The sequence below is a fragment of the Enhydra lutris genome, unplaced genomic scaffold (assembly GCF_002288905.1).
Source record: "Enhydra lutris kenyoni isolate GAN:26980312 unplaced genomic scaffold, ASM228890v2 scaffoldscaffold69, whole genome shotgun sequence".
In the NCBI taxonomy this organism is placed as follows: domain Eukaryota; kingdom Metazoa; phylum Chordata; class Mammalia; order Carnivora; family Mustelidae; genus Enhydra; species Enhydra lutris.
The window spans coordinates 7,998,917-8,026,745 of record NW_019154153.1 but is presented as its reverse complement, the minus strand read 5'-3'; the positions used below and the strand labels follow the sequence as shown (position 1 = coordinate 8,026,745).

Genomic DNA, 27,829 nt, shown 5'->3' with positions numbered 1-27,829 from the left:
TTTCTGGTTGTTTTATTTGAAAACCCTAGGGTGTATCCCCTCCCTCACCACACCCATCTCCCTACCCCCACCCCAGGACATGACGATGCCACGCACACACACACAAGGCTGTGAGCTGCACACAGAACACAGGGGCTGCGCTCACAGCAACATGAAAAAATATACATTATATATAATACCTGGGCCCCCCCACCACTCTCCCTCCGCCATCCCCACAACCTGGCCATGGCCGGGTCACTCAGGAAGGGGCAGGGGCTGTAGGACCTCAGGCAAGGGGAATAGAGGAAAGAGGACAGAGAAGGGAGGAGAGTGGGCGAGATGAAGAAGAAGGGGTCCCCAGAGTGACATGGAAAGACAGAGAGAAGAGGGAACAGAAGAGAAGCCATAAAGGCCCCGCTGAGGGAGCCCCAGGGAAGGAAGGCCTCCATGGACAGGAGAGTAGGGAAGGGTTCCCTTCAATCCCACCCCTGGCCACTAGTGACATCCCCAGCCCCCATACAGAGCATGGTTGGTAGGAGAGAGACAGAGACCTGGGCAAGCTAGGGCGTCACTGTCTTGGGGGCAGAGAAGGCAGCCAGAGTCTTCCGGGGAACAGGAGCCCAGAGGTGCAGGAGGGAGGTGGGCTGGGGGCACAAGGGGAGGCAGATCCCAGCGGGGCCACTGGGATTTGGGGATTAAAGGACGACTCATTCTGAAGAGCTCTCTCCCTCTTGGTCTCTTCTCTCAGAATGTCCTTGTTTCTTTTCTGGGGGTGTCTCTGTCTCACCGGGGCAGAATTCTCTGTTCTGGGATGGGTGCAGCCTTAGTAGCGGTGTGGAGGGGTCTCAATGATGCGTCTCTCATTGCTGCTGGGGGTGTCCGCCACCTCTGAGTCACTGCTGTCCTCATCCTCCTGCTGGCCACCGGCAGCCCCCGCCACACAGGCCTGCCGATTCTGGTAGGACTGGACAAGGTGGGAGCAGAGAGCACGGAGCTCAGGGATCTGCACATAGCCCAGAGCCTCTCCTGCGAGGATCGCACTCCCTCGGGCCCTCTACTCCACCCCCTCTACACCTTCCTCCTTCTCACCCAGGGCAGCTCAGCCTAGAGCTTCCTGCCCAGGGCCTGGCCATGCAAATGCTCCAGCCACGTCCTGACTGTGGACTTGCCCACTTCCCAGTGCCACTCACCTCCATGGGGTTCACAATAATGGTGAGCGCTGAGTCATCCCAGAAGAGGTCAGGGTCCTTGGGGTCGCTGGAGGCCTCTGGAGGCCCGCCAGCCCCGGAGACACGGCGGTGGAGGGAGTGGATGCGCACGAGGCCCAAGACGACCATGAGCACCAGGAAGCCCACACATACCACGATGATGAGAGTCGCCGCACTAGGGACCACTGCAGGGAAAGCATTCGGTGAGGGCACAGGCCAGGCACACCTGCAGGGACTTGACGCAGCAGGGAGTGGGCGATGGTGGGGGGGGACACCCGGGGGAAGAGGGAGTCCTAGAGTAAGAGAAGACAGGAAACCTGATGGCCCAGAAGGGGGGAATCCCCTGTGTAAGCTGGAGGAGAAATAGAGCCCTACTGAGAAGAGCAGGAGATAGGGAGGAGAGGGGGTCGAAGAGCTGCTGAGGCCAGAGGGACAGAGACAGAGGGAGGGAGGTGTCCAAAGCGGGACACAGGCCAAGGGAGGAGAGCTCCAGGCCAATGCTCTCATGAGCAGCCCTATTCTCCGCAGACAGGGAGCAAGGATTGGCACCTACCCAGGTCATTCTGCCTCTGCCTTCCCCAGGGGCCACACAGACACTCAGCTTAGAGAAGAGGTACCTGGTGCCCAGTGAGGAAAGGAGAGAGGCAGCCACACACGCCCAGTGGTGCAAGAGGAGAGAAAGTCCTCCTGCATCATAAGAGGAGAAGCAGCACCCTAGGCTGGGGGACAGGTCCCAGGGGCAAAGAGCAGCCCCTTCACTTACCCACCTGGACTGAGCTCATTCCTGCTCTGTGACACCTCTCTTCTTCCTGTGGGCTCAGGGCTCCTGGGCATCTGGGGCTCCTGCTCTTCCCAAATCTCCCCCCGAGGGATACCCACCTCCCCCTGGGCCCTGTCGCGCCTCTGGCCAGGCAGCCTCACTTTGACGCCTAGGCTCAGGGGAGCATGAACCCTGAAGGGCAGTGAGATGGGGAGAGGCGCGTGTACCCACACGCGGACCTTAGAGCTGATGGCGGCAAAGCAGATGTGGAGGCACAAGCACGCACCCAGGAAGAGCGTGTGGGCACACAGCTGGACCAGAGCCGCCACACCCCGCACCTGAGCCAGGACTCCGCCGGCCCACACCCCCATGCGCACCAGCCACCTGGCAGCCTGCGCGCACAGTGGGAGCAAAGGGATGCATCTGAGGGTCTCCAGCAGGGCAGAGCAGAGCCATAGGTGCAGCGCCACCCAGCCCCCCACCAGCTGGGCAATCCACGCCACCCCCTGAAGGCAGGTGTAAACAGCACAGGCACGGGCTGTGACCGCCGCAGTGCTAGCAGCCGAGAGCACGGCCCTAGCCCCCTCCCACACACACACCCGGAGCGGCAGGAGAGCCCACAGCCCCTCAGACAGCACGTGAAGGTGGCGAGCCCCCACACGTGTCCCCAGGCGGAGGGCCCGCATGGGCTGCTGAGTCACTGCACCCCACATGGCGCACACCCCCTGCTCACGGTTCATGCGCCCAGAAGCCCAGCCCACCGCAGGGGGCTCCGTGAGGCCCAGAATCTGGACTGTCCCGTGGCTACGGGATGATTACATGTAAGCGTCCCATACACACATACAGCCAGCAGGTAGATCTCCCAGTCCCAAATTTACCCACAGCCTTTAAGACTCACATGTTGAGAGACAAAGCAGAACACAAAGCACAGGGCAAAGGGGCCGCGCACACCGACTGTTGCAAAACCCCTCCTTCCCAGCCACCAGCACCTGCAGACTGCCACGAGCTCCAGCGCCAGCCAGGAGTGTGGAGAATGTCCCACCTGAGCAGACACGCCAGCCTCACACCTCCGGGAGGCCACCCTGATGGCCCTCTGCCAAGCTGGTCCCCATTCTGACCCGACCCATAACTCACTTGGGGCCACTTGCCAATGAGAGCCGATCCTGCTAAACAGGGCAGGCAGGCTCCCTGGGTACTGGCTCTAGGGCAGAGATGGCCATCTCAGCGTTTCTCAACTGCCTAGGGATGGGGTAGGAGGGAAGAAGGGGACAGAGGTGCTTTTTCTGGCCATCTGCAGGATATGGGAGACCTGGGAGGCCAGGTCTCCACATCAGTGGGCAAGATCCAGGAGCAGTAATCCTGCCAAGAGATGGCCCCTGTGGCTAAGCCCAGGCTCCAGAAGGAGCAGAGAATGCTCCCCTGACTCAGAGAGGAGGCCATCGCAGGCAAAGTTGCTCTAGGCGCCCAATGATTACAAGCCAAAGATTCTGGTTTGTGCCTTAATCAAATGCATTTGTTCTTCTGAGCCCAAAGCCCGGTGAAGAAAACGACAAGTTGATTGCCAGGAATAAAAAATGGCCCCATGAAAGACAAAACGCAGACCCTGTGTCTGCGGGCAAACAAGTAGAGTTAATTAATTTAAAATGAGCCTGGAAGCCAGCGGGATGGCAGGATTTTTAAATTAGCAACAGACAAAAATCAAGAGTTTATAAAAAGTGCAATCAACCTTCCTTGCTGCCTTAGATCCAAGCAGTTAATTCTGGCCTTGAATGACCCGCACAGCCAGCAGGAAGAGCTGTTTTATCAAACAGTCCTTGCGAAATTTCTGGTTTCAGTTGGTTGTGAGGACACTGTTGAAAGCCCTGTCCACAGCCCCGCTTGGTGCCCTCTTTCTGAAGATCCTTGGTAGAAACTTCTCTCTGCTCTCAGTCCCAGAACTTCCCTTGAGATACTGGTCGGCTTATATCATATGACTTTCATAACTGCTCAGGCTTCCTTTTGCTTAAGCTCAGAGACCAAATTCTAGCCCACTCTAGCAACCACATACATCTCAGGGTATGTATTTTGTGACAGACTGCACTCCCCCCGGCACCTTATTCTTCTTTCAGAACTGTCCTTAGTTCACTCCCTAGTTCATTTTCTATACTTCCCTTATTTCCTTTTTTTTTTTTTTTTTTTTAATGTAGGCCCCATGTCCAGCACGGAGCCCGACGTGGGGTTTGAACTCACAACCCTGAGATCAAGACCTGAACTGAGATCAAGAGTCGGGCACTTAACTGACTGAGCCACCCAGGTGTCCCTACACTTACCCTACTTCATTGAGTGTCTTCCTGCAAAGCTTCAGATACTTGTAGGAAACAAAGCAGGGAAACAGTTCCCAAACTTGCTGCACATTGGAATCCCCTGGGGATTTTTAAAACCCACTGATGCCTGGCTCCCACCTCCATTCTGATTTAACTAGTATGGGGCGTAAAGTAACCTAGGTACCAAGCACTGTTACAGCTCCCCAGCCAATCTGATGTGTATCAAAATCCACGATAACTAGATAAATATTGACTTCATCATCTTGCCTCACCCTTCAGAGACAACCTTATTCTCCCTAACCATGAACACCCCAAACCAGCTGCCCGCCCCCAGTTCTCAAATTCTCATTCTCTCTCCTGCCCAGCCAAAATCCCTTCTACACTTCAGGGTCCAAGCTTAAACTCTACCTGCGCCCCAAAACCTTCCCAGACTGGCCCAATTCACGCCGATCTTAGGAGCTTCAGAGAAATGAACCCCCATCCCATGGGAAGGCACTACTATGTCTCCTTCGCTTTCCCCCTGGCTAGTGCAACTGGAAATGGCAAAGCCACGACTCCGTAACTCCACACTTGCAGCTGGGAGGGTTCGGGGACAGTCAGGAGGTGAGGGGAAGGAACACCGTGAAGAGTCAGAGAAGGCGTGTGGAACAGGTACACTCAGGAGATGTCTGTCACCAGTGGCTTTAGGTGAGCTATGAACTCGGCATCCTACTCAGACCAAAATAAAGGGAAAAGCAAAAGCAAGCTGCCTCTCTCAATTGAAATCTCATAAGGAAGTGTGGTTGGCCTAGACATCGGCTCAGAAGAGCGGAGAGGGAAGCTGGGTTTCACTCACACCCTGGAGCACCCCCAGGCAGCTTCAGGGGATAAGGGGTAAGAAACACGGCCTGCCAGGCCAACCAGTGTGGGGCAGCTGGCTGCTCAGGGCACAAAGTTCTGCGGTGGTTACGAAAGGATTCCCTCCTCGAAGAAAATGAGGATTGAGAATCTCAGCCAGCCAGCAGCCATGCCAATCCTTATCTACTCTGAGCCTAAACTGAGTAGCAGGACCCAGTATCCAGCCCAGATGAGGTTGAGTGGGACGATTCCCAAGGAAAGAACTGGAGAAAGAGCTAGGGGATCATAATGGGGGAGAGGAGTGGAGAAGCTGGCCCCAAGGGTCTTTTTTTTTTTTTTTAAGATTTTATTTATTTATTTGACAGACAGAGATCACAAGTAGGCAGAGAAGCAGGCAGAGAGAGAGGAGGAAGCAGGCTCCCTGCTGAGCAGAGAGCCCGATACGGGGCTCGATCCCAGGACCCTGGGATCATGACCTGAGCCGAAAGCAGAGGCCTTAACCCACTGAGCCACCCAGGTGCCCCCCCAAGTGTCTTTTTAACAAAAATGGGTTTAACTTGCTCACAGGTCTCTAAAGATTTTGTGAAGTTTCTAGGAACCTTTGCAACTTGGTTATGCATCAAGCTCCCTCTTCACTCCTGCTTCCCTTCTCCCTCCACCCCTACCTCCAATTGTTTTGTTATAGTGAGTAAGAACACTTAGAGAGGCCCCTGCAGTTGTTTTCAGAAAGAGTAAGGAAGAAGGGAGCCAGTCCCAGGGAAGGGAACACAAGAGACTCTAGTGGTGGCCACCACTTAAGGGAGAAACAAGACAGAATCCCTGGGGGTACGAGGGAGTGAGCCTCAGTCAAAAAAGCCCTAGGAAGCCCTTGGAGCTCCTCCAAATTAGATTAAACTATAAAGTAATGAGAAAAGAAGGGAAGAAAGGAAGGAAGAAGGAAAAAAGGAGGAAGGAGGGAAGGGAAGGAAAGGGAAGGGAAAGAAGGAAGAAAGAGGAAGGGAGGGAGGGAGGGAGGGGAAAGGAGAAGGCAAGGAAAAAGAAAAAAGAAGAGAAGAGAAAAAGAAGAAAAAAGGAAAAGGAAAAAGCAAGTAAGCATCAAACATAACCGGAAAAAATATGGAAGTCAATGGTTGGTACACAGGCTCAGGATTCCTCCTGCCTGGATCTGAATCCTGGCTCTTACCACTCTCTAGCTGTGTGATCTTGGATAAAGTGCTTAACCTCTCTGGGCTTCCATTTCCTTGCCTTTTTATTATTATTATTTATTTATTTGATAGAGAGGGAGATCACAAATAAGCAGAAACACAAGAGAGAAAGAGGGGGAAGCAGGCTCCCTGCTGCTCGGAGAGCCAGATGCAGGGCTTGATCCCAGGACCCAGAGATCATGACCTGAGCCGAAAGCAGAGGACTTAACCCATTGAACCATCCAGGTGCCCCTCCCTTGCCTTTTTTAAAGGGGATATCTCTAGTACTTATTTCATTTGTTGTTTGTGAGGATAAAGTTAATGTGTGTAAAAGTCCGTGATCGTGGTACCTGGTACACATCGATGTGTTCACTATTCTTATTAAACGTATTGCTAGGAGCTCTGTAACTTTCAAAGTCATGTTTGGTGACCATGGACTTCTTCCAAGGAAATATTTTCAGAATTCCTTAGGGAATTGCCTTCAGAGTCCATGATACACCTTTTGACTTTCTTCAGAAGTGACAAATCTGGGCCCTCTGAGAGTAGGTTGTATGCTTAAAAACTTCAAATGACATCCAGAGCAACTCTGACAAAAGTGTTTGATGAAACTGGGTAAAACGGAAACCGGTCAAAAGCAAAGTGTACCTAAGAAGAAATAAAAATAAATGCAGCGGCACTGGGTGGCTCAGTGGGTTAAGCCTCTGCCTTCAGCTCAGGTCATGATCTCAGGGTCCTGGGATCGAGCCCTGCATCGGGCTCTCTGCTCAGTGGGGAGCCTGCTTCCTCTTCTCTCTCCGTCTACCTCTCTGCCTACTTGTGATCTCTCTCTCTCTGTGTCAAATAAATAAATAAAATCTTTAAAAAGTAAACAAATGAAATAAATGCATCACATAAATTGGCTTTGAAAGCAATTCTAAAAGGGATTCCAAAAATCATTTTCAGCATCGTCAGAATCATTTTGCAGCTTTTAATAATGTGGAAGAAAATCATTTTATATTAGGTGTAAGTACCAGGTTATAAAATAGTTTGATCTCACCTTTGTAAAAAGAAAAAAAAAAATAGGCATGGAAAAAAACTGGAACATTAACAATGACTTCTTCTCTGCGATGGAATTATGGCTGATTTTTCATCTTTATACTTGTAGTTTCCAGTTTGTCTACAATTAAGCAACTCTTAAATTGGTAATTAAACTTTGCCTCACTGGTAAAGGACGACAGCCAGGAAACAAGATTGTTTGGAAGGGCAGCTGTCCATCTAGATTTAGTACTTTGCTGAGCCGCATTTTGGTTTAGAAAGACTCGTGACTTTCCAGATAGCACATAATAATACATGTAATAGCACCAACCTTCTCCTTGAGGATAGAAACTGTATCCAGCATATAATTCTTTTATGTTCCTAATAGCACTTTAAGACCATGCTAGTACACGGTAAGTGCTTCATAAATACTTGATAGCTTCACTACAGAAGGTCCCTAGGTGCAAGGCTACTTTGACATTGCTGGGGGGAGGCAGCAGGAACAACAAAGGCACCCAAACCTCACACCAACTTTATGATTCTGGGCATGAGAGGTCCCCCTCCGAACCCTGCCATGAATGACGCAGGCTCATAGTCTCCCTGGTGGAAAGTTAGCGGACCACAGAGTGGTCAGTAAAGTCAGGCAGCACAGGGAATAGAACCATAGCTCCGCTAGCCTCCTCCCCTCCCAGTGGTGAAGATGCCCGAGCCCAGCCCATTCCCCACCACCACCCCACCCTGCCTGGCCAGGCTCGGGCTTACGTACTGGAGTTTCGATGGGAGCTGGCCAAGCTATGTCCGGCCATCTCAGGGGGAGGTTGGTGACCACGGTGCAGGAACTGCTGGGAGCTGAGCATGTGGCTGGGGTGTGCCACTCGGTTCATGCTGTGCAGGACGTTGACCTGGGGAGGGAGAGCTCAGTGGGCACCCGCTTCTCTGCTCGCCCCACTCCACTTTCTAGAGCCCATCGCTAAGCCTGCCCCACAGCATCTTCTTCTCCGCCACTGCCAGGGGGCTCCTCCATGCTTCGAGGCCCACTCCCATCCCACCACCTCTGGGTCTCAGTCCACTACACCCAGGCTGCTCCTCAACAGCAGGGCAGGGAGCTGTGGAGGGAAGGAGACTCTCTCAATACCTCCACGATGAATTCGTTGCTGGAGTAACGACCGTTCATTTCTGAGCAAGACAGCCGGAATTTCCTGGCGTAGAGGGCAGCTCCGTGTCTTAGCCGGTAATGAGCCTGCCTCAGGATCTCTTCGTACACAGTGATGCTCTCCACCCCTGCGGGAGGAGGAAGCAGCTCAGGGCAGGACCCGTTCCCTCAGACCAGCTGACAGCACACACAGCCACAGCATGGGTCTGTGCCATCTCCTCCACAAGGGTATGACTTGAGTTCTCCCAAGAGATGTCCCCCTCTGCCCCCACCCCGGCTCTGCCTGACTAGGATAGAGTGACTGGGGTCCATTTCCTGCCCTGCTCTTCTCCAAAAGCTCTGAGGCTTCTGGGTAGGGCAGAAGAGACGGCAATAAGGACACCCTGCAAGACAGAGGGAGGAGGCAAGCAGGAGGGAAATGGAGAGAGTAGAAAATACTCTCCTCGGCAAGGCTCTGGAAGGGGATGGAAATGGGAGGGAACCAGTTATGACAATCTTCTCCCATCCTCCCTTAGGGGAAGTCCTGCAGAGAGGAACAGGCTTCCTCTCAAAGCTACCAAGTCATTGCTACTATTCACAAAGATGTGAGCACATAAGTTAAAGCTCTGGTGTGCGCAAGAGATAGAGAGGTGGAAGACATAGAGAAGGTAGCTAGGACTGAACAGCTGGAGGATTGGAAGCTCATCAGGGAAGACTGAGCCACAGGAGAGGGAAACCAGGAAGAGAGGGGAGCCAAGGTGTGGAGAGAAGCAGGGAGAGAGAACCACTTGGGAGCCCAAACCCCAGCATACCCTGGTACCTCCAGAGGCAGTCTGGAAGCCAGAGGAGCTTCCGAGCTGGAAAGGTGCAAGATAGCACTTGGCCATGTCCCTAGGCCTGGAAGGAGGACCCTCTGGACTTGATCATGGGGAGGGGCACCCACAGAAAAAGAAGACAAGCTCTCAGTCCCCACTGACCAGCAATGGTGAGGTAGGCGGACGTGTTGGTGAGCTCCAGCCCTCGCTGCTGCAAGGATGCCATGTCCAGGAGCAGGCTTTCCCGCTCGGGGTCTAGGTCATCCCCCACCAGGGAAATCTCACAGCCATCCAGGTTGTGCACGATCTCATCTGACATGCGTGTGTCTGTCACTGGATGGGAGAGAGTCAGCATATAAGTCACAGCCAAAGGGCCCACCTCGTGGCCATTCTTCCTCCCCTTCCAGGCTCAGCCCCAAGAGCAGTCAGCATCATGTTCAAAAATGCCATTACCCCCTCTTCCTCACACCCACAGGTCTCTTCCTGGCTCTCTGTCCTCGTGTAAATGGTTCTCGGCAAGCAAAATGCAGGATGAAGTCATTCACATTTTCTAGCCCCAGATTTTCTCCCTCCCTCTGGTTCCAGACATGGGCCACTTCTCGGGATGACATCATTCCCTGGAGTCATCCTTACCTGTGCCCTGCCAACTCTCATCCTTTTTGGCCTCCACCTGGTGAGAAATGGAGCAAGTGATTTGAAGATCGGGGAACAGAGGGATCCCCTCAGGTCCCTCAAAGTCCACAGCCGGGCGGGCAAAATGAGTAGTGCCACTTAGCAAGATCTGGGGGGCGTCAGGCTGAAGAACCACCACATAGCCCTCCACTTCGGGGATGGAGACACAGGATTCCTCACTGAAGCACCTGTATGACAAGAGGGGAGAGAGGCACCTTGTGACCCCAATATCTCATCCCCTATGATCCATATTCTGTTTCATCCTTCTGGGCCTCCATCTCTACAACAGAGTCCCCCACGTCAGGGAGAGCGAGGGAAGAGAGAGAGACAGTGTCTATGCAGCAGCATCACTAGCCCTCCATAGCAGAGCTGGAGGGAGGACAGCCTTCCTGGGAGGATGCCACTGCGGGAAAGGGTCAGGGACAGATCAGGCAACCCCGACCTGCAAGGATGAGCCCATCGTCAATGCCCTCACCCAAGATTATGGAACATCTATCAAACTTCATTCTACAAGCTGAACCTACAAAAATGTTTACACATACACAGTGCTTTACTCAGGAGATTTAAATTAAAACCTGTGTTCAGTAAAATATGTGGCAGATACATGTCCAGAAATATTCAACAGGGGCACCTTGGTGGCTCAGTTGTTTAAGCATTTGCTTTCAGCTCAAGTCATGGTCCCAGAGTCCTGGGATCGAGCCCCACGTTGGGCTCCCTGCTTCTCCCTCTGCCCCTCACCCCGCTCGTGATCATGCGTGCTCTCGTTCTCTCTCTCAAATAAAATAAATAAAATTTTTTAAAGAAATACTCAATAACAAAAGTGGAGGGCAGGGATATGGTGGGGGAGCATCTCCAAGGATGTCCTCCTCCCTTGGTGCGCCTTCCATCCATTCCCTTCAATATCAGAGAAACCTACTCTGGTAGGTGAGCTAATGTGACAATCTTGGACCAGCATCACTGACCTTGGTGCCAGGAGAGACTTCCTAAAGCACTCGGCCAGGCCAACCAACCCACAGGACAGCTCCTCGGGAAGGCGTTCCCAGGGTCACCTCTAGCCCCATGCTTTGCCAATCAGTAAGAATGACACCACACATTCTCATCACACTCACTGGTTTCTGAAGCATTTTTACACATTATTTCATTCACCTTATTGCAACGTGGTGGACTCAGGGTAAGAAACCAGAGAAGATCGAGCATCTTGGCCACACGAGAAATACGTGTCAGAGCCAAGGCTTAAACCTACTCTTCTTATTCCAAGGTCACACTCCTTTCACTGAACCACAGCCCACTATTTGGGGTCTGCGTTTGCACCAAATTTGTTTATAAAGAAGCACCCCTTGAACAAGCAGCCTTCACAAGGGAGCTGGTAATTCAAAGTAGGACCAATGGTCCGTATGCTTGTGCTAACTGAGGGAGTGCTACTGAGCATGCCTGGCTCAACCGCGGGAGCCAAAAGGGGAAGGGAAAAGGGCAACCCCAGCAGATAGATGAACTCAGAGCCCATGATGTCACCAGTGTCCACAGCCTGCTGAGTTCCTGCGCCACAAGGAGTGGGGCCTAAGAATCTACATGGTCATCCCAAGGAGCCCAGATCAGAGCCTCTTGGAAAACATCAGCTGACCCTGAAAGCTCAGACTCCAACAGACATGTCCACCTCGTAGTGAGCAATCCAAAGGAGACCCAAAGGGCAACAGAGGGCCGGCCCTGACCCAAAGGCACTAATGATCTGGTCAAGAGCTCAGCTATGGCACACAACCTCAAAGCAATGGCAAACGTCGTCACCATCAGGGAAGTGGAACAAACAAAAACCCCTGAGAGTTTAGAGAAGCAGACGTGATTTCTGGCTAGGACGGCACTAGGGCATTTGGCAAGGGAGCGGTGAAGAGTCAAAAGAAGTAGCGGCTGAGCTGCCTTGGAGGGAGGGTAGGACTTCACCAGAAAGAAGGTAGACCCTCGAGTGGATGGTGAGGAGTGTACCAAGGGGAATAGAGGAACATGTGGCAGGAAAGCTGGGGTCAGATGGTTGAGGGCTTTGAGTGCAGTTTCTGAGCACTGGCCGACAAGAGGCCGTAGATATCTTCTATATCAGGGAAATAGAAGGGTGAAAATTCTCATGCGTGACCACTACTAACCCAGCCTCCAGGGGAGGGTGACCTAAAGTTAGAATACTAGAGATGGGTCAACTCGTGAGGAGGTTATGGCAATAGGGCAGGTGAGAGACAATCAGAGTCGGGGCTAGAGTCTTAACAGCAGGAATAGGAAAAAAGGAGAAAGATTCCCTGACACCCAGCACAGGCAGGATCAGGGTGACCTGGCCAACTGATGGGGCATGGAGGACAGACAGGGAGAAGTCCGAGATGACTCAGAGGTCTCCAGCCTGAGTGATTGCAAAGGCGGAGACACCATCACAGAAATAGAGAATTCAGGGAGAGGGCCTAGTTTGGGTATCAGAGGTCATTATTCCACCTTCCATCTGTTGGAGGGGCTGGCAGAACTTCTATATAGAGGTTATAGCAAGATATAGGCAGAGTCAAGGGCTAAGGGAAAAGGACAAAGTTAGACCAAAAAATGTGGTAGCCATTTATTCAGTGGTTAATGTCACAAACTAGATGGGTTTTCCAAGAAAAAGAGGTTAAAAAACCTTAGGGAAAATCTGCATTGACCAAACAGTTGCAAATATCCAGCTCTAAATGGACAGAGATCCAAGAACTGAACTCTAGAACCCAGGGAAGCCACACGGACTAGGGCGAGGCGATGTATCAGAGAAAGGGAGGTAGTGTTAGGCCCCTGCCTCTCCCTCTTTCACAGGAGCACGAACACACACACAGAGAGACACACAGACACACACACACACACATCCCTCTATTTTCTCCAATGACCTCAAAGAAGTATTAGGCTAGCACTAACCCCATGGTAGCCTCATAAATGCAAAAATGTGAGCTCTCTTTCTCAACCTCCTACAGAAAACAAGGCCTCTTCCCTCTACTAAAAGACCAAAGTCAGGTTCCCAGCCCTTGGATAAGCCTCTCCCTGAGGCACGCGCGAAAGAGGTAGGAGGAATTCAGATGAGTCCGTGAACACAGGAGGATGTCAACCCCTCCCACTACGGGACCCTCCCCTTGCAGAGCCCCACCCTGAGCCAGAGGACAGTGCCCTCCCTTCCGACAGGGTTCCTGAGTCTAGCAAAGAGCATGAGCGAATTGCTTGATCTCTGGTGAGTTAAACCTTATATAACCACGTGACTGCCCTTGAACAGCTTAGAGTTCCAGCTAGAACATGGGGAGGGGGAGCGGTGGGGAGAGAACACTCAGCTCTGGCCTATGCCCTCATGACTCCAACTACCTGCTGCCTTCAGCTTCACACAGTGACCACACCACAGGCCCGCAGCACAATTCCCAAAAGCTGCTGCCCCTGCCTTCCAAGAGCTCTAATTGTGAGACCTGATAAGCATGCCCAGTCACTCTGCAGGGCTCAGAGCTCTCTCCTCTCTCCTCTCTCAACCCACCCTTCCCAGCACAGGGACAAGTCAGAGATGTTTATCTTCGTATCGCTTATGGAGAAACTGAGGCAGAGCTGGGGAGAAGGGACTGCTTGTTCAGGAATCCTGACTCCTGCACTGTGTAATCCACCCACTAGATGGCAGTATGTCCTAAAAACTGCCCCACAGGGGCGCGTGGGTGGCTCAGCGGGTTAAAGCCTCTGCCTTGGGCTCAGGTCATGATCCCAGACTCCTGGGATCGGCCCACCATCAGGGCTCTCTGTTCAGCGGGGAGCCTGTTCGCGCCCCCCCCCCCCCCCGCCCCGCCTGCCTCTTTGCCTACTTGTGATCTCTGTCGAATAAATAAATAATATCTTAAAAAAAAAAAAAACTGCCCCACAAACATTCGGGGTTGTGGGGGGGTGAAAATGTTTGCATATAATCACCCCCATTGGTGGAATAGGCGCTCTGCCAGGCGCTGGATCTGGATTGTATCATTTAGCTCTGGTAACAATTCTGTGACTTAGATTCTATTGTCATCGCTGCTTTACAGCATTTGCTCAATGTGAATAGACTCTATGTCCATTACTATTATGCCTTCATTATCTCTCAATCTGTATTTCAAACACCTACTATACTTAAACTGGAAATAATGTATAATTTTTATTTTAAAGAATTAAAATTATTTACTTAGATTTCAAAGGTCGGCAAACTTTCTGTGAAGGGCCAGACAGTAAATATTTTTGGCATTTGGGGCTGTACGGACTTTGTCCCAATTACTCAGCTCTGCCATGTTGGTGTGAAATAATATGCAAATGAATGAAGATGGCTGTATTCTAATAAAACTTTATTTACAAAATCAGGCCGTAGGCCAGATTTGGCCCCAGGGCCATAGGTTGCCAACACCCAGATTTAGATCATCTTATTTGACCTTGCAAGAACTCGATGAATCAAGACTAAACTAGGTGAAACAGCCCTAGCTATTTGCTCAAGTTCATCCAGGCAATTAGTATTGAGTCAGAATTAATGTCAGATCTCCCAGCTCCCAATCCAGAACCCTGTCTGTCCCACTTTATATATCAGCACAGAGGCATAGGGAAAATTAAAACCCCAAAGTCCCGGAAGGGTGGTTGGCGAAAGGAGTAATGAATCCGTTGTTTAACTCTGAGTGTAGTCCAGGCTCTTCCACAAATATTGCTATGTCAACTGAGCAGGTAGATCCGTTGAACCTGGGGGCCCCAATCTCCCCATCCATACAGTGAGGGAGGGGTGTCTAGCCCTGGGGGACCTCGAAGGCCAAGGAGTTCGGACACTATCTGACTCTGCTCTGAGATTTGCCCTCCCCACCCAACACTCACTTGACAGCAGTGGTGAGGCGCAGGGGCCTGACGCCGGGCGTGGCAAAGCGTAGAGTGTTCATGTAAGCCACGTGCTGCAGGGCATGGTTGAAGGTCTCCACATCATCCCCCTCCAGGGTGAGCAGGGACTGCGAGGGGTTCACGTGGACCTGGGCCCCAGACACAGACAGCTGAGAGCAGGACCGGGCGGGCCGTGGGAGAGGAAGGGTGCAGAGGAGGAGAGGTGGGCAGGGCTCGGGGGCTGGGGGCATGCCTGGAAGGGCAGGGCTAGAGGAAGGGGCTATACCTTCATGCCTTTGCCCAGGCTCTCGAAATCCCTATAGTCCAGCCCCTCCCGGCATGCATAGAGGCACTCGATGACCTCGCGGCTCTCCAGGCGGCCTGAGCGCACGCTGAAACCAGCCAGGTAGCCGTGGAAGTAGTGGTGGATCGGCAAGGGGTCTCCTAGGGCAGGAACACAGGGGCGGATGGGAGGTGAGAGTGGGTGAGGGGAGAGGTGGCTGGAGCAGGAAAGGGGACAGAGAGGAAGGGCAGAAGGCTGGAGGAAGAGCATGAGAAGAAGAAATATGGAAATGAAAAGAAGAGACCAGGAAGTGAGGCTGGGAAACTGGAGAAAGGAGAAAGGAAGACCGAGAGGAGAGGAGAAGGAGAAGGGTGAAAAACAAGAAGCCACAGAAATGAGAAAATCTCCCAGGAGAGGCAGAAAGGGAAGGACAGGAGTGGAACCAAAAGGAGGAAAGAGGAGCCAGTGGAGGAAAAGGCAGAGAAGGTGAGAGGGCATGGTCATAGGGCATGCAAAGGGACCCAGGGGGACGTGTGGAGCTTCACAGTTGCCCAGATCTCCCTGCCTGGGACCTCCTCCTGCCTCCCACAGTCTGATACACTATGTGGAAAGCCAGCAAGAGAACTCCTCCACTTCCTTCTGTGGGCAGGAAGGGACACCCAGGATGCCACCAAGCTCCATCTGGCCTTACCTCGCCAAGGGAGCCCTGCCTTGCAGTAGTTCGTGCAGGCTCTGCTCCCTGGAGGCCTGGGCAGTAATAACTATGAGACTGACTGGGATTTAGGGTTGGGATGGAATTAGAAGCACAGCACAGAAAGTTAAGGTGAGAACTCTCTCCAGTTCTTAATCACAGAGTACCTTGTGTGGTGTCTGTACTGTTGTCTCCTCCCTTTTCCTTCTCTTTGTTCTTTTCCTCTGGAGGAAAAACAAAGTGGCAATGAGTTTAGGGTTGCGGGGACAGATTGGCAGTGAGGAAGAAGAGGTCTTCCCTGCTCTGTCCCCGTCTGCATAGGACTGGCAACCTGTCCACCAATGTTACATCTAATCTCTCCCACCTCCGCTAGAGACCAACCCCCAAGTATGTTGCTGAGAAAACACGAGGTCTCTGGTAAGACACACACAGACACACACACACACACACATATATATGCACACATGCTCCCATAAGGAAAAAAAGAATGAAAGAAATAGTTTAAGGAAAACTGGTGACTCTCTTAATTATTACTGATCTCCAGCAAGGGAATGTACTGCAGAAGTCATCCCTTTGATGAAACAACATGGGCACTGCCCAAAGTTACACAAAGAGAGATTCCATTGCTGCCTGAGGTGATGACTAGTTGAATAGGTTACAGATTGGGGAGAGGGGGTTCAGGGGGGTTTGTGGTCTCCTCCCCTGGAGATCTCTCTGAATCATCCTGCCCAGCTGCAAGTCAAGCTGCCCTTGCTCCTTCACCGGTAATTCTAAGCCATTAGAGGCTCCAACCTTCAGTGTCTTCACTGAGAAGCTCGAGGGGACTTACCAGTCCAGCAGGCCCCAATCATGAGAGCAGGTTCTCTTCGGGGTGGGTGGATGAGACCATTGTCATGGATGAGGGCAGGGTCAAATGAGATGCCATCAGCATAAAGTGTGACTGTGGGGAACTCCAGGTTCAAAGCATAGTGGTGCCACTCATCATCACAGACCTGGGGGAAGGGCAGCATAAGGGCAAGAACCCTCAGTTACTTTATCTTCAGGGAGCCAATACAAGGTATTGCCCCTTCTCCTGGGAGACAAGGTACAGTCCCTCACATTCCCCGCTCTATCAGCAAGGCTTACTAGTGAATTGCTGCCTACCCAGTTCCAGAAATAACATCCCTACCCAAAATCTATCAGCACCAACCAAGTAAGTATCTAAAATTCCATTCTTCAGGCAAATCTCTAACGCTATAAACGTTCCTAAGAGGAGGACCACACTATTTTGTGAATAAATTTTTCCCCAAAAATGTATGTATGTATGTATGCATGCACTGGAAGGTCTAGAGAAGCTTGTAACCCAACAGTAAAACAAAGAGGCTCCCCTTGGAAGTTTCTCCTAAGGTCAGTCAAGATGAAGGTGGGGGATAGAGGAATCAGGTGTAGAGAGTTCTCTGCCTTATCAGCCACTAAGTGCTGGAATGTCTTAAGATTCAACCTAGACTCTTCTCCCTTTTCTTTCTACATGCTCTTCCTAGGAGTTACTAGGAAGTAACTGTTTCCCATGGGCTCAGATACCATAGTTATGCCAATCACTCCAGAATCTACATCCCCAGCCCAGAGCTCTCCTGTGAATGCCGGGCTTTCCACTTGATGTCTCACAGGTCTCTCAGATTTAACACATGCAAGATGGAAGTCCACACCCCTTCCCAGTCCCCTCACTTCTCCCTGAGGCAGCACAAACGCTCCATAGTCCATCTAGTTTCTCAAATGGATGACCTGCAGGATAGCTTTGATCCTTCTCTTTCCCTTGCCTTCCACACCCAATCCATCAGTGGCGCTGTTGATCCTAGGTGCAAACAGAGCTAAAAGCTCTAGGTTTCTGTGCAGTTCTCTACACTGCCACGCATCAGGCAAGTCCTCAACCTTTACTGTGGCCACAGCCTTATCTGGGTCCTTCCACTTTTATGTCTCTTCAATACATTCCTCCCATAGAAGGGTACCATCTTAAAATGTAAATCTGATCAGATCACCTCCCTGCTTCAGACCCTTCAAAAGGCTTCCTGCCTCTCATAGGACAATATCTAAACAAACCCCAGCTGTCAAAGTCCACTGTACAACCTGATCACTGCTCATCTCTCCAACCTCATATTCAGTCTTTCCCCCTTGTTCACTGTATTCTAACACCAGTGGCCTTCTTGCCATGCTTGGAACATGCTGAGTGCTTTCCTGCCTCAGGACCTTTGCATCAGTTCTTCTCCCTGCCTAAAGCACTTTCTTCTCACCCATTTCTCATCCTTTAGAGCAAAACTTAAATTTCATCTCTATCAGGTCTTCCCTGAACATCTGATCTAAGGTGAATTCCCCTCTCTTTGCCTTTCCCCCATTCTCTACTTCAGTCCCCTGCTTTCAGAAAGTCCCTTTCTTTCAGAAAATGTATTACAATTTACCATTTGTATATGACTTCTTACTTTTCAAAAATCTACCTCTCCAGCTAAAATGTAAGCTCAAAGAAGGCAAAGATTTTGTTCTATCTTATACTCCATTGTATCCCAGAATGAAGCAGAATGATAGAATTAATCGATATTTAACAAATATTTGTTGAATAAATAAGGGAAGAGAAAAGAAAAGCAGAGTCCTGTTACTAATACTAGCAACAAGGGGGAAAGATCAAGGAGCAGCAAATGGCAGACTCTCTTTCAAAGAGTGCCACAGAAAGCGAAAGCCTTTGTAGACAGCCCTCAATTATCCAATTTGTGGATTTTCTAGACCCTTCCTTTCCTCTTCTCTTTCTCCCGCTTCCTGCCTTCTCTCAGCTATTTGCTTACTTGGTGCTCCACTGGGGCTTACAAGAAAAAAAGGAGATGGGAACTCAAATTAGTTCCACTGTTTCTCGTGGTCAGCTTAGAGAATGAATAAAGCACAGATGGCAACTGTCAGCTGAAGAGAGGATTTTACACATTTTTTGCCTGTTTTTATTTATCCTTCATAATCGCAGAGAATAGTAATGAAGATTAACATTCCTTCTGACTTATAAGGCCTATCACATCCTTAATCCTGCAACAATCCTGCAACAACAATTCCTATTATTCCCATTTCATAGGCCAAGAAACTGAGATGTAGACATACCAAGGAAGATTTTGTGGCTAGTTAGTTGCCCTGGCCAGACTCAAACCCAATCTGCATACCCCAGAATTACTTACTTTCTGGTTTACAACATGCTAACTGCTTGAGAGTCAGGGATATGTATTGTGAAGTTTCTAGGTAAGAAAGGGATGAAACAAAACAAGGGAGAAAAGATGTTTGGTTGGGTATGATGTTAGTAGTAATGTGTTCCCAATTTCCTTTTAACCCAGAGTGCTTTCTGCAGGAGACAAGCCTTGGAAAAGGAGAACAAGAGAACCTGGGGGTAGAATGGTCAGGAACTGAAAATGCAGCATGAAGGGGGCACAGGGCAACCCAGAAAATGCCAACCCCTGCCCCATGACCCTCCTTCCCTGGAAGTAAGATACACCCACCCAGCTCTCCCAGGAACCTGGCACTGGCCTCACCTGCTCCAGCTTCCAGAGGAACTTGACTGGGCGGGCACTCTCAAGCAGAGGCCAATAGAGGAAGGCAATTCTACAGCCATGGACGGTCAGTGAGTAGTGAGAGAAGCCATCCTCTGAGGGGAGAGGATGGAGACGGGGTCAAAAACAGGGCCTGAGGCAAGAACAGGTTCCAAGCCCCAGAGGGAGAGGACCCAGGATTCTCATCACTCTCTCAGGCGCTCTCCCTCCTGTATTCCCTGAAGTCTTCTCTCTTTCTCCCCCTCTGACACACACATACAGAGTCCAATCCAATGGATCACTAGGGCTTCTCAAGCATTCTGATTGGCCAAGGTGGAACACTGGCCAGCCTGCTCCCACCCAGATTTCTATAGGTCCTTTGGTTGATGCAAACTCCATGTGTGACAACCCTTTTCAGGTCGAGAGAAGTGAGCTTAGAGAAGTAGCAGAAATAAAAGGTCAGGACAAGATGGAGCCGAGAGGGACTGACTGTGCCGCTGCAGTTGAGGGAAGAGGGGAACTTGGAGATGGAGCCAACTAGCCCTTCTAAGAGGAGGAAGGGATGGTGGTGGGAGCGAAAGAATGGGGTACACCACTATCCAAGCTTTTCCATTGCAGTGGACAGGCTTAATGGGAGTAGACTAGGGGACAGCCTACCACATGGTGGGATGCAGGGAGACTCAGTGATTGCAGGTGAGAAGGTCAGCGAGTAGTTCCATTGCACTTGGAGAGCAGTAGGGTCTCAACCAGTTACGCAGGCAGTAAGCCACCCAATATCAGGGATCGTCAAACCTAGCACTGCCAAGTTGCAGAGGAAGAGAGAGGAAGTGACCTGTCCACAGTCACAAACTGGGCAGTGACAGAGGCAGGATAAGAAGCCAGTTTCCTCACTCTCAGACCAGTGCCCTGGGGAAGGCTCACCATTCTGGACGGTGTTACACACGATGGTTTCCTCTTCCTTCTTGCCCTTGTTGGGAGTGACACCATGTTTCATCCAAAAGGACAGAGTAAAATGGTCACTGAGGCTGTCCTGGGGTCCAGAGCCTAGCCCAGCCGTGCCACCCAGGGGCACCTGCACAGCTTGGGTGCCATTGAACCAGTAGATAAGACTGCTGTCCTGGCTGTAGTGTACCGAGAGTCCTGCCGTCCAGTTGGCATTGGGGCCAGGCATGGGCAACAGATCTACCTCCCCAGGGGCAGCACCTGCAAAAGCCCCAGAAGGCACAAGTGTCAGAGCTGAGAGGCAGCAAATGGGAAGACAGAAAGCAGCCAGGGCAACAGGGACTGAAGGAGAGAGATAGCCCCCAGTAAGTTCCATGGCCTCTTCTGGCCTTTCAAAGACCCCAGAGGGTGGACCCCTCTTCTAGGAATGGCTCTCCAATTCATTCTGCACCTCTTCGTCTCTCCCTACCATTGCTCCACAAGGGACCTGGTGATGATCTTGTGCTAGAATCACACGTCTTTGCAAATGACATATTGATTTGCTTTGGAGGCCACAGAGTTAACCATATGCTATAACCTCTGCAGATAGCTACCCCTGCGGGTGGGCAAGGGAAGGAGTAATGCAAGAGTCTTAGGAAGGAGGCAGAGGAGGGTCAGGGAGAGGTCTGGAAAGGGGGAGGGCACACCCACCACAGAGTTTCCGCAGGGCCCGCTCTGAGTAGTTGTCACGGTCACAGCCCTTGGCCACGTGGCTGGTCTGTAGCTCTATGGTCGCCTGAATATTCCAGAGAGGTTCATCACAGGTCTCCAGGCGGATGCCAGGGAACAAAGCCAAGCTCCCTGCACCTGGTGCATATTCAATCCTTTTGTTCCAGCCTGCATAGGGGAAAGGGAGAGGGAAGTGGAGAGAGAGGCAAGGAAGGCAGCCCCTCTTATCCATTCTGCCCTTGTCGTGTCCCTTGATGCTCTTGGATAGACAGCTGCAAGCCTGCCCCTAAATATCTCTGCCCTGGCTCCTAAGCTAGCCCTCTGACTGTCAGAAGGGACAAGAAGGGAGACCCAGGGGAAGAGGATTCACAAGGAGAGCCACAGAGCAGAGCTCCTCACCTTGCCAGCTTGGTTTACAGGTAGGCTTCACCTGGATCTCCACCTCGGCGTCATCCGCTGCCCGCTTCTTCCCGCAGTCATAAGCCGTCACCGTGAACTTGTAGAGCCTCTCGCCACTGTACTGCAGCTTCTCCGTGTTCTCAATGTTTCCTGGGATGGGTGTGGGGGGAAGACAAAGAGGGTAAGGAACACTAGAGGAAAGCCTAGGGAGGCAAGGTGAGGGTTCACGAGTCAACTGGGCAGCAGGTGAATTAGGCAGCAGGAAGTTGGGAAGGGGGTGTCTGGGGGGAATAGGACTCTACACTGGGAAGGAGGTTCTGGAATGAGGATCTGAGGGGCACAAGTAGAGAGCTCAGCGCCAGGGCATTCTGATGGATGTGGGGTATACCGGACAGGGCGGCTGGGGCAGCAGGGGATGGACTCACCATCATTGTCGATGAGGAAGGGGGTGTTGGGGGTGAGGATCTCATAGTAGCAGATCTGGCTGTACTGGGGGGAACAGTCGCCATCGATGGCTTCCACCCTCAGGATGCGGTCATACAGCTTCCCCTCAGTTACGGCAGCCCGGTACAGCCTCTCCACAAACACGGGGGCAAACTCATTGACGTCGTTGACCCGCACATGCACCGTCGCCCTACGTGTACCAGAGCCGGCGGAGGGACAGGGAAGAGTCAGCCAGCCCCGAAATGCGAAGAGAGGCACAAGTAGGAATGCAGACTGGAGTCAGAGCTGGCAGGAACCAGTGTGCCCTGAGCCTAGGGCCACGGGCGTGCCCATCCCACCCCCCGGGACTCCAGGCCCCACGAGGGAAGGGGTGACTGATGTAAGGGGTAAGGAAGGGGACACCAGGGGACACCAGCAGCTGACTTGGAGGACTCCTGTACAGAATGCTATAGGTTGGATGCTAAGACACAGGGTAAAACAGAATTTTACATCCAGTTGGTTTTTCCTCCACAATAATCAAATCCAATGGGATGATCAAGGAAGACACAGAATAAAAGCCAAGTTAAAACCAACCAGGGTATGGGGTGCCTGGCTGGCTCAGTCAGGGGTGTACCCACTCTTGGTCTTAGGGTTGTGAGTTCAAGCCCCCATTGGGTGTAGAAATTCCTTAAAAATAAAAATCCTTCTGCGGCACCTGGATGGCGCCATCAGTTGAGTGGCTGACTCTTGGTTTTGGCTCAGGTCCTGATCTCAGGTCCTGAGATCGAGCCCCACACTGGGTGCCCCACTTAGCACGGAGTCTGCCTGAGTTTCTCTCTCCCTCTCCCTCTGCCCCTCCCAGCTGCATGCTGTACGTGTCCATGCTCGCTCTCTCTCTCTAAATAAATAAATCCTTATAAAAATTAATTAATTAAAATAAAATAAAATCTTTAAGACCAACCAGGAAAAGGGAAGTGGTATTTATATAAAAGCCATAAATCATCTGACATGAGCGCAAGAGGAGTGCTGCCTTCTGTGTATCCGTGTGCAAGGTGCATATCCAGTGTGCCTCCCCGCAACCTGGGCCCCATGGGGCGAGCAGCCCTCTGCCCTTCATGCTGAGCCCTGCCTCTTGCCGAGATCTAGGTGCTCAGGTCTCAGAGGCAGGGTCCTATCTCCAAATGGGAAACTGAATCCCAAGGAGCCCTTTATCACCAATGCCTCTTAGCGGCCCAGGAACCCTGACTACCAATCTTTTTCCCATTCTCAGATGAGAAGTTAGCCGGGCACAGTCATAGGATTCTCAGGCCCCGGCTTCATTCATGCCGGAGCCCTCTCCTGCCCACCCTCGCCTAGCACTATGCATGAGTTTCCCATGCGTGTGAGTATATGGTGAGGCAGGTGGAAGGAATCAGGACGTGGGCCGAGGTGCTTATCGTCCTTCTCCTTACCCTCCTCATCATCATACCTCCCATGTGCTGAGCCTTTCTCATGTATCAGTGCTGTTACACACTTTTTACATAAACCATCTCCTTTACCCTTCACAGCAACCTAGGGAAATAGGGATCATCATGTTCCCCATTTTACAGAGAAGTAAAAGCAGATCCAGAAGGGCTAAGTAAGTCGCCCAAGGTCATAAGAGGCAGAACCAGAATTAGATCCCATGAGTCTACTACATGTTTCTGTCACCTTGAGTGAGGGCTCCTGGAGGACATGGCCCCTGTCCCTGACCCGATGAACAGACAAGGGAGGGGGTAGGTATCAATGAGAGCATGGGCAGAGGACAGTGAGGGGCTTGGGACAAGAGAGGGGGGCCCAGCAGCAGGGAGGAGGAGACAAGGGCTTCCTCACTTGTGGGACTTCTTGGTGTTGGCCCCGTCTGGGCCCTCGCCACAGTCGTAGGCCTGGATGGTGAAGGTGTGCTCCTTCTGGGCCTCACAGTCCACTGGCTCCTTGGCCCGGATCAGCCCTTCTCCAGTTGCTTTGTCCAGAATCACGGCCTCAAAGGGCACCCCAGACCCATGGAGCCGGAAGCCACAGATCTCACCTGGCCCAGGGTGGGGAGGGATGATGAGGGTCTTTCTCCTTCACCACTTCCAGCATCTTCTTCCCAGCCTCAACCTCCCTGCCTTGGGTTTGGCTTCACCTCTCCCTCCAAACCCAGCCCTTCTCTTGTACATGTGAAAGTGTTAACCATCAGATGTACAGCTCCAACACCAGCTTCCCCCAAGCTGCAACCTCTCAGAGCTACCGGGTCTGAGATCTGACAAAATCTTAGTGTGCTTAACCCCTGCCTTCCCACCTCCTTCTCTCTGGCTCCCTTTACTCAGCCACCATCCTTAAGCCTACTGCTACCACTTTGCCAAGGCCTCTTCCCCGCTTCCACTGCTCTCCCTCCAGGGACTTCCTCCCCTCTCCTACTTTGCCCTCTGCCTTCCCAACCATTTTTCTCTGCCCTACCCACCTTGCCATCCCCCAACCCCAATCACCTGCATAGCGCAAGGGGGCATCCTTGTCCAAGGCAAAGAGTGGTGGGTTCAGCAGGACCGTGTTGTCATTCTCCATGACGATGCCTTGGTATTCTGCCTCGATCCATGGCTTGTGCTTGTTGGCTGACCCCCATCCAGGATGAGGACAGAAAGCACCTGTGAGCTGACCCTCCACTCCCACGCAAGCCAGACACACTTACACCTGTGAGCTGACCCTCCACTCCCACGCAACTCAGACACACTCCAGCATTATCACCCTTTCTACCCGCTGCAGAAGCACCTGCAGAAGGAAGGGCTGAGGACAAGAAATCAGCATTAAAGGAGTCAGAGTCTGTGAGAGGTCACAGCCACCTTCTGTGGCAGAATAGGTAGTTTCCGTGGCAACGGCCTGCCCTGGGGGAGGTGGGGGACCACTATCTCCCCTGGGAAATGTGGTCAGAGGGTGGAGAATTTTCTTTAGGGATTTCAAGTGCTAGAGAGTGGAGACTGGAGATTCAGGGAGCGGTGGTGAGCCATCGGAAGGCCCCGGGAAAGGGAAGGCATAGATTAAGGGCAGAGTTGTGATTAGAAAAAGATCTAGATGTTTCCTGAGATCATGAGTGTTTACGGTCTCCATGGCCACCATCATCCCATTTCAGTCCTGATCCCTCCACTCTGCACTTCTCCCAGCCCAGCCCCAACCTAAGTCCATTCAACCTAAGAGAAGGGAAAATATAGGACAGAAGGAGGGGGACAGAGAGGGGCAGGGATGGAGCAGGGGAATCAATGCCAAATGACTAGACCCAGCACAGCCGACATCCTAAGGGATTATTGAGCTGGCCTAGAAACAGGACAGATCCCCTCCCCCCTTCTCATCCCTATACCCGAGAGAGCACACTCACAGCCAGCACAACTCTGTGTCCCCCCACAACCCCACACTCCCTGAACCCCACTTCCTATACAGACTCATGACTTCATTTTACTTCTTGCCTACCCCACCCCTCTTCCCTTCAACCACCAGCCAACCAGGAGGGATGCGGGACCCACTCAGCCTCTAGATTTCCCCATCTCCTGCCACACTCAGCTTGCTCAATCATGTCTCCTCCCCAGGACCCAATTCCCACTAGCCTGGTGAGGGGCTACGGGGAAGGCACAGTGTGTTCCCTTCCCCTCTAATCCCCACCAACCCAACTGCCACTGCTTGCTCTATCTAATCCCACCATGCCAACCACCAGGCTCCCAAAGCACATTCATGATGGCCTATCCGTGGAACATGGGTGGAGGAAGACATATCATCAGAGGGAAACTGAGTCACGAAAAGGAAACATGCCCAGTGTGTGACGGTGAATAAAAAAGCCTGATTTCCACTCTTTCCTCCAACCACACCACAGAAAAGCCTTCTGGTACCGGAATGCCTGCCCCTTTCTTACAGATGACCACCAAAACCCCCTTGTCTAATGGCAGAGGAGAAAGCCACAAGATGGTGCTCAGAAAGCAAGCACAGGAAGTGGCAGGAGGCTAAGAAGCTGGGCTGAGGTCAGAGACTGAGGCGAGGACCCTCAAGATGAAAGGCCTGCAGAGCAGCAAGGCCCATGCTGGGCACCCTCTCCACAGCTCGCCCCCAGGTTTCCCTGCTCCTCTTGTCTGGGCCACAGACTCTCCTGGTGTTCATTTCCTTCACTCACTCCTGGCTCCCTGCCCTTCCTTCTTTGACTTTCCCTTCCCCCTCTCCTCACCTGTTCTTCTTGCCTCCCCTTTCAGTCTTCTCTCTTTTTTTTGCCTCCACATTTACTCTCTTCACCCTCTGTCTCACCACCTCCCACGCCCCATCTCCCTCGTCCTTCTCAGCTTTCCCTCTCATCACTCATTAAGCGTCCCCCCCACACACCCACTTCTGCTCTTACCTGCCTTTCTCCACCTACCTGAGCCCTTTTCCCCCAACCCCTCTCTCCCTGCCCTCCTCCGCCTTCGTCCCTCTGATGGCCTCACCCAGCTGAATTTCTCTGCTGTCTGCCAGAGAGGGCAGCTCTGGTAACCCTCAGCCCAGCTGTATGCAGGGTACGGATCCGGAGCAACACGCCAAAACATACGTGCTCCGAATCGCTGAGCTGCAAGGAACTGTTTCTCTCCAGGATGGGATGGAGATGAACCAGATGGATCTGTCACACACCCTGAGTGCGGGCACACCCCAATGAACACGGAGAACCATCCAGAGATGTGTCTCACCCTTCGGGGCAAGTCCTTCTGACCTGAGATATCTCCCGCAGGCAGAAATTGGAGGAGGGGGAGATGGAGACCCCAGGATGAAAATGAGGACCAAATGGGAGCCAGAGAAGCACATGGGTAGAAACAGCCCAGAGAGGACGATGTGGAGAAGCGGATGTGAGGGAGAGAAGGGGCAGCTCTCAGAAAACGGATGGGAAGGGGAATGGTCCGAAGAACACACACCTGTCATTTGCCAGAGAGCTCAACAGTCCCTGCTCACCCCTACCCCCACATGGCTCTGCCGGATACCCCTCTTTCAGTGCCCCCCTTCCCCCACCTCACTCACCTTTGTTACAGGAGCTGGAGGGGAGCAGGGAGGCCACCAAGAGGGGCAACAGCAAGAGGGTCATGGTGTGGTGTGGGCAGGGCAGGGCAGGGCCAGGCGATCGCTCGCCCCCAGGAGCCTGCAGCCGGCTGATTCCACCTTGGGGGAGGGATGCAGAGGCTCTCCAAGGAGGGGAGGGAAGACAGCGGGCCGCAGGGCAGGGACAGAAAAGAGCCTGCCGCCCACACTAGTCCATAGAGCAGACCTAGACAGACCCCAACCTGTGTGGCTGAGGTGGGGGACTTGCAGAGGCTTCCCGTTCGCTCTCCAGCCGGGCGTCCTCACTCTCTCCCTCATTCCCACCCCATCCCCGCTACTGCAGGATGACGTCAGCACGGCCAGGCGAGGACTGATGGGGCCGCTGGCCAATCGGATGGCTGGGAGGGGCCAGGTGCTGCAGTGGGGGAGGCAACCAATGGGACTAGGGAGCAGGGGCGGGAGACTGTGGTAGGGCTTTTTCCCTAGACTGCAATTTGGGGGAGCAAGGAAACTGCGGGGGCTGGGGCGGAAGCTGGAAAACCGTAGAGGGGGTGGGAAATAAGAGGGGCATCAGGAAAATAGAGAAGCTCTATAAGCCCCGGGGGAGGGAAATGGAGACGTCAACGGAGACCTGAGGGAGGCAAGGAGGGGCAGTATCACGTCACCCCCCACCACCACCACCACAACCAACTCTGCATTAACCTCTTTTCACAGCTCAGCCCATCAGCAGGTCCCTGCTGCGTGCCTCCTAGAAGCAACACCCACAGCCTGAACCCAAGAGATCCTAGAGTTTCCGTTCCCAGCCCCAGGTGTCTGAGAAAGCCATGGGATGGTCAGCAGAGAGGTGGAAAGTGTTCTGGGACTGGAGGAAGAGTGAGAGATTTGTGTGTACACACACACACACACACACACACACACACACACACACACACACACCTGTCCAGACGATTCACTCCTAGATGGGATTTTTTCCACTGCCTAGGCTCCCTGCCTCCCTCTCCCCGAATTTCCCATCTTAAACTATGATGAACCAACCCAGCTGATTCTGAAGCCAGGGAAGTTGCTATGTTTGAGAG

The 27,829-nt window shown here is 52.3% G+C and overlaps 1 protein-coding gene across 1 annotated transcript; it reads right to left on the bottom strand.

The window, feature by feature from the left end:
• LOC111159809 (calsyntenin 3) lies at positions 1 to 27,101 on the bottom strand. Its single transcript, XM_022522426.1, has 18 exons — positions 26,736 to 27,101; positions 24,206 to 24,328; positions 23,568 to 23,763; positions 21,719 to 21,927; positions 21,294 to 21,443; positions 20,877 to 21,062; positions 20,166 to 20,447; positions 19,248 to 19,360; positions 16,544 to 16,706; positions 15,882 to 15,938; positions 15,027 to 15,184; positions 14,741 to 14,889; positions 9,866 to 10,092; positions 9,395 to 9,565; positions 8,421 to 8,566; positions 8,052 to 8,187; positions 1,170 to 1,372; positions 1 to 943 (listed from the first exon to the last, which is right to left on the bottom strand). The coding sequence occupies exons 1-18, from the start codon at positions 26,797 to 26,799 to the stop codon at positions 803 to 805; spliced, it is 2,874 nt and encodes a 957-aa protein (XP_022378134.1). The 5' UTR covers positions 26,800 to 27,101; the 3' UTR covers positions 1 to 802.
• Positions 27,102 to 27,829: the final 728 nt, after the last annotated feature.

Bases quoted from the DNA above. Each gene is read 5' to 3' on its own strand.
- LOC111159809 (XM_022522426.1), bottom strand. From the start codon at position 26,799: ATGACCCTCTTGCTGTTGCCCCTCTTGGTGGCCTCCCTGCTCCCCTCC. The intron at 21,063-21,293 runs GTGAGGAGCTCT...TCCCCTATGCAG, and splicing joins CTGTAAACCAAGCTGGCAAG to GCTGGAACAAAAGGATTGAA. The intron at 15,939-16,543 runs GTAAGTCCCCTC...TTTTTCCTCCAG, and splicing joins GATTGGGGCCTGCTGGACTG to AGGAAAAGAACAAAGAGAAG.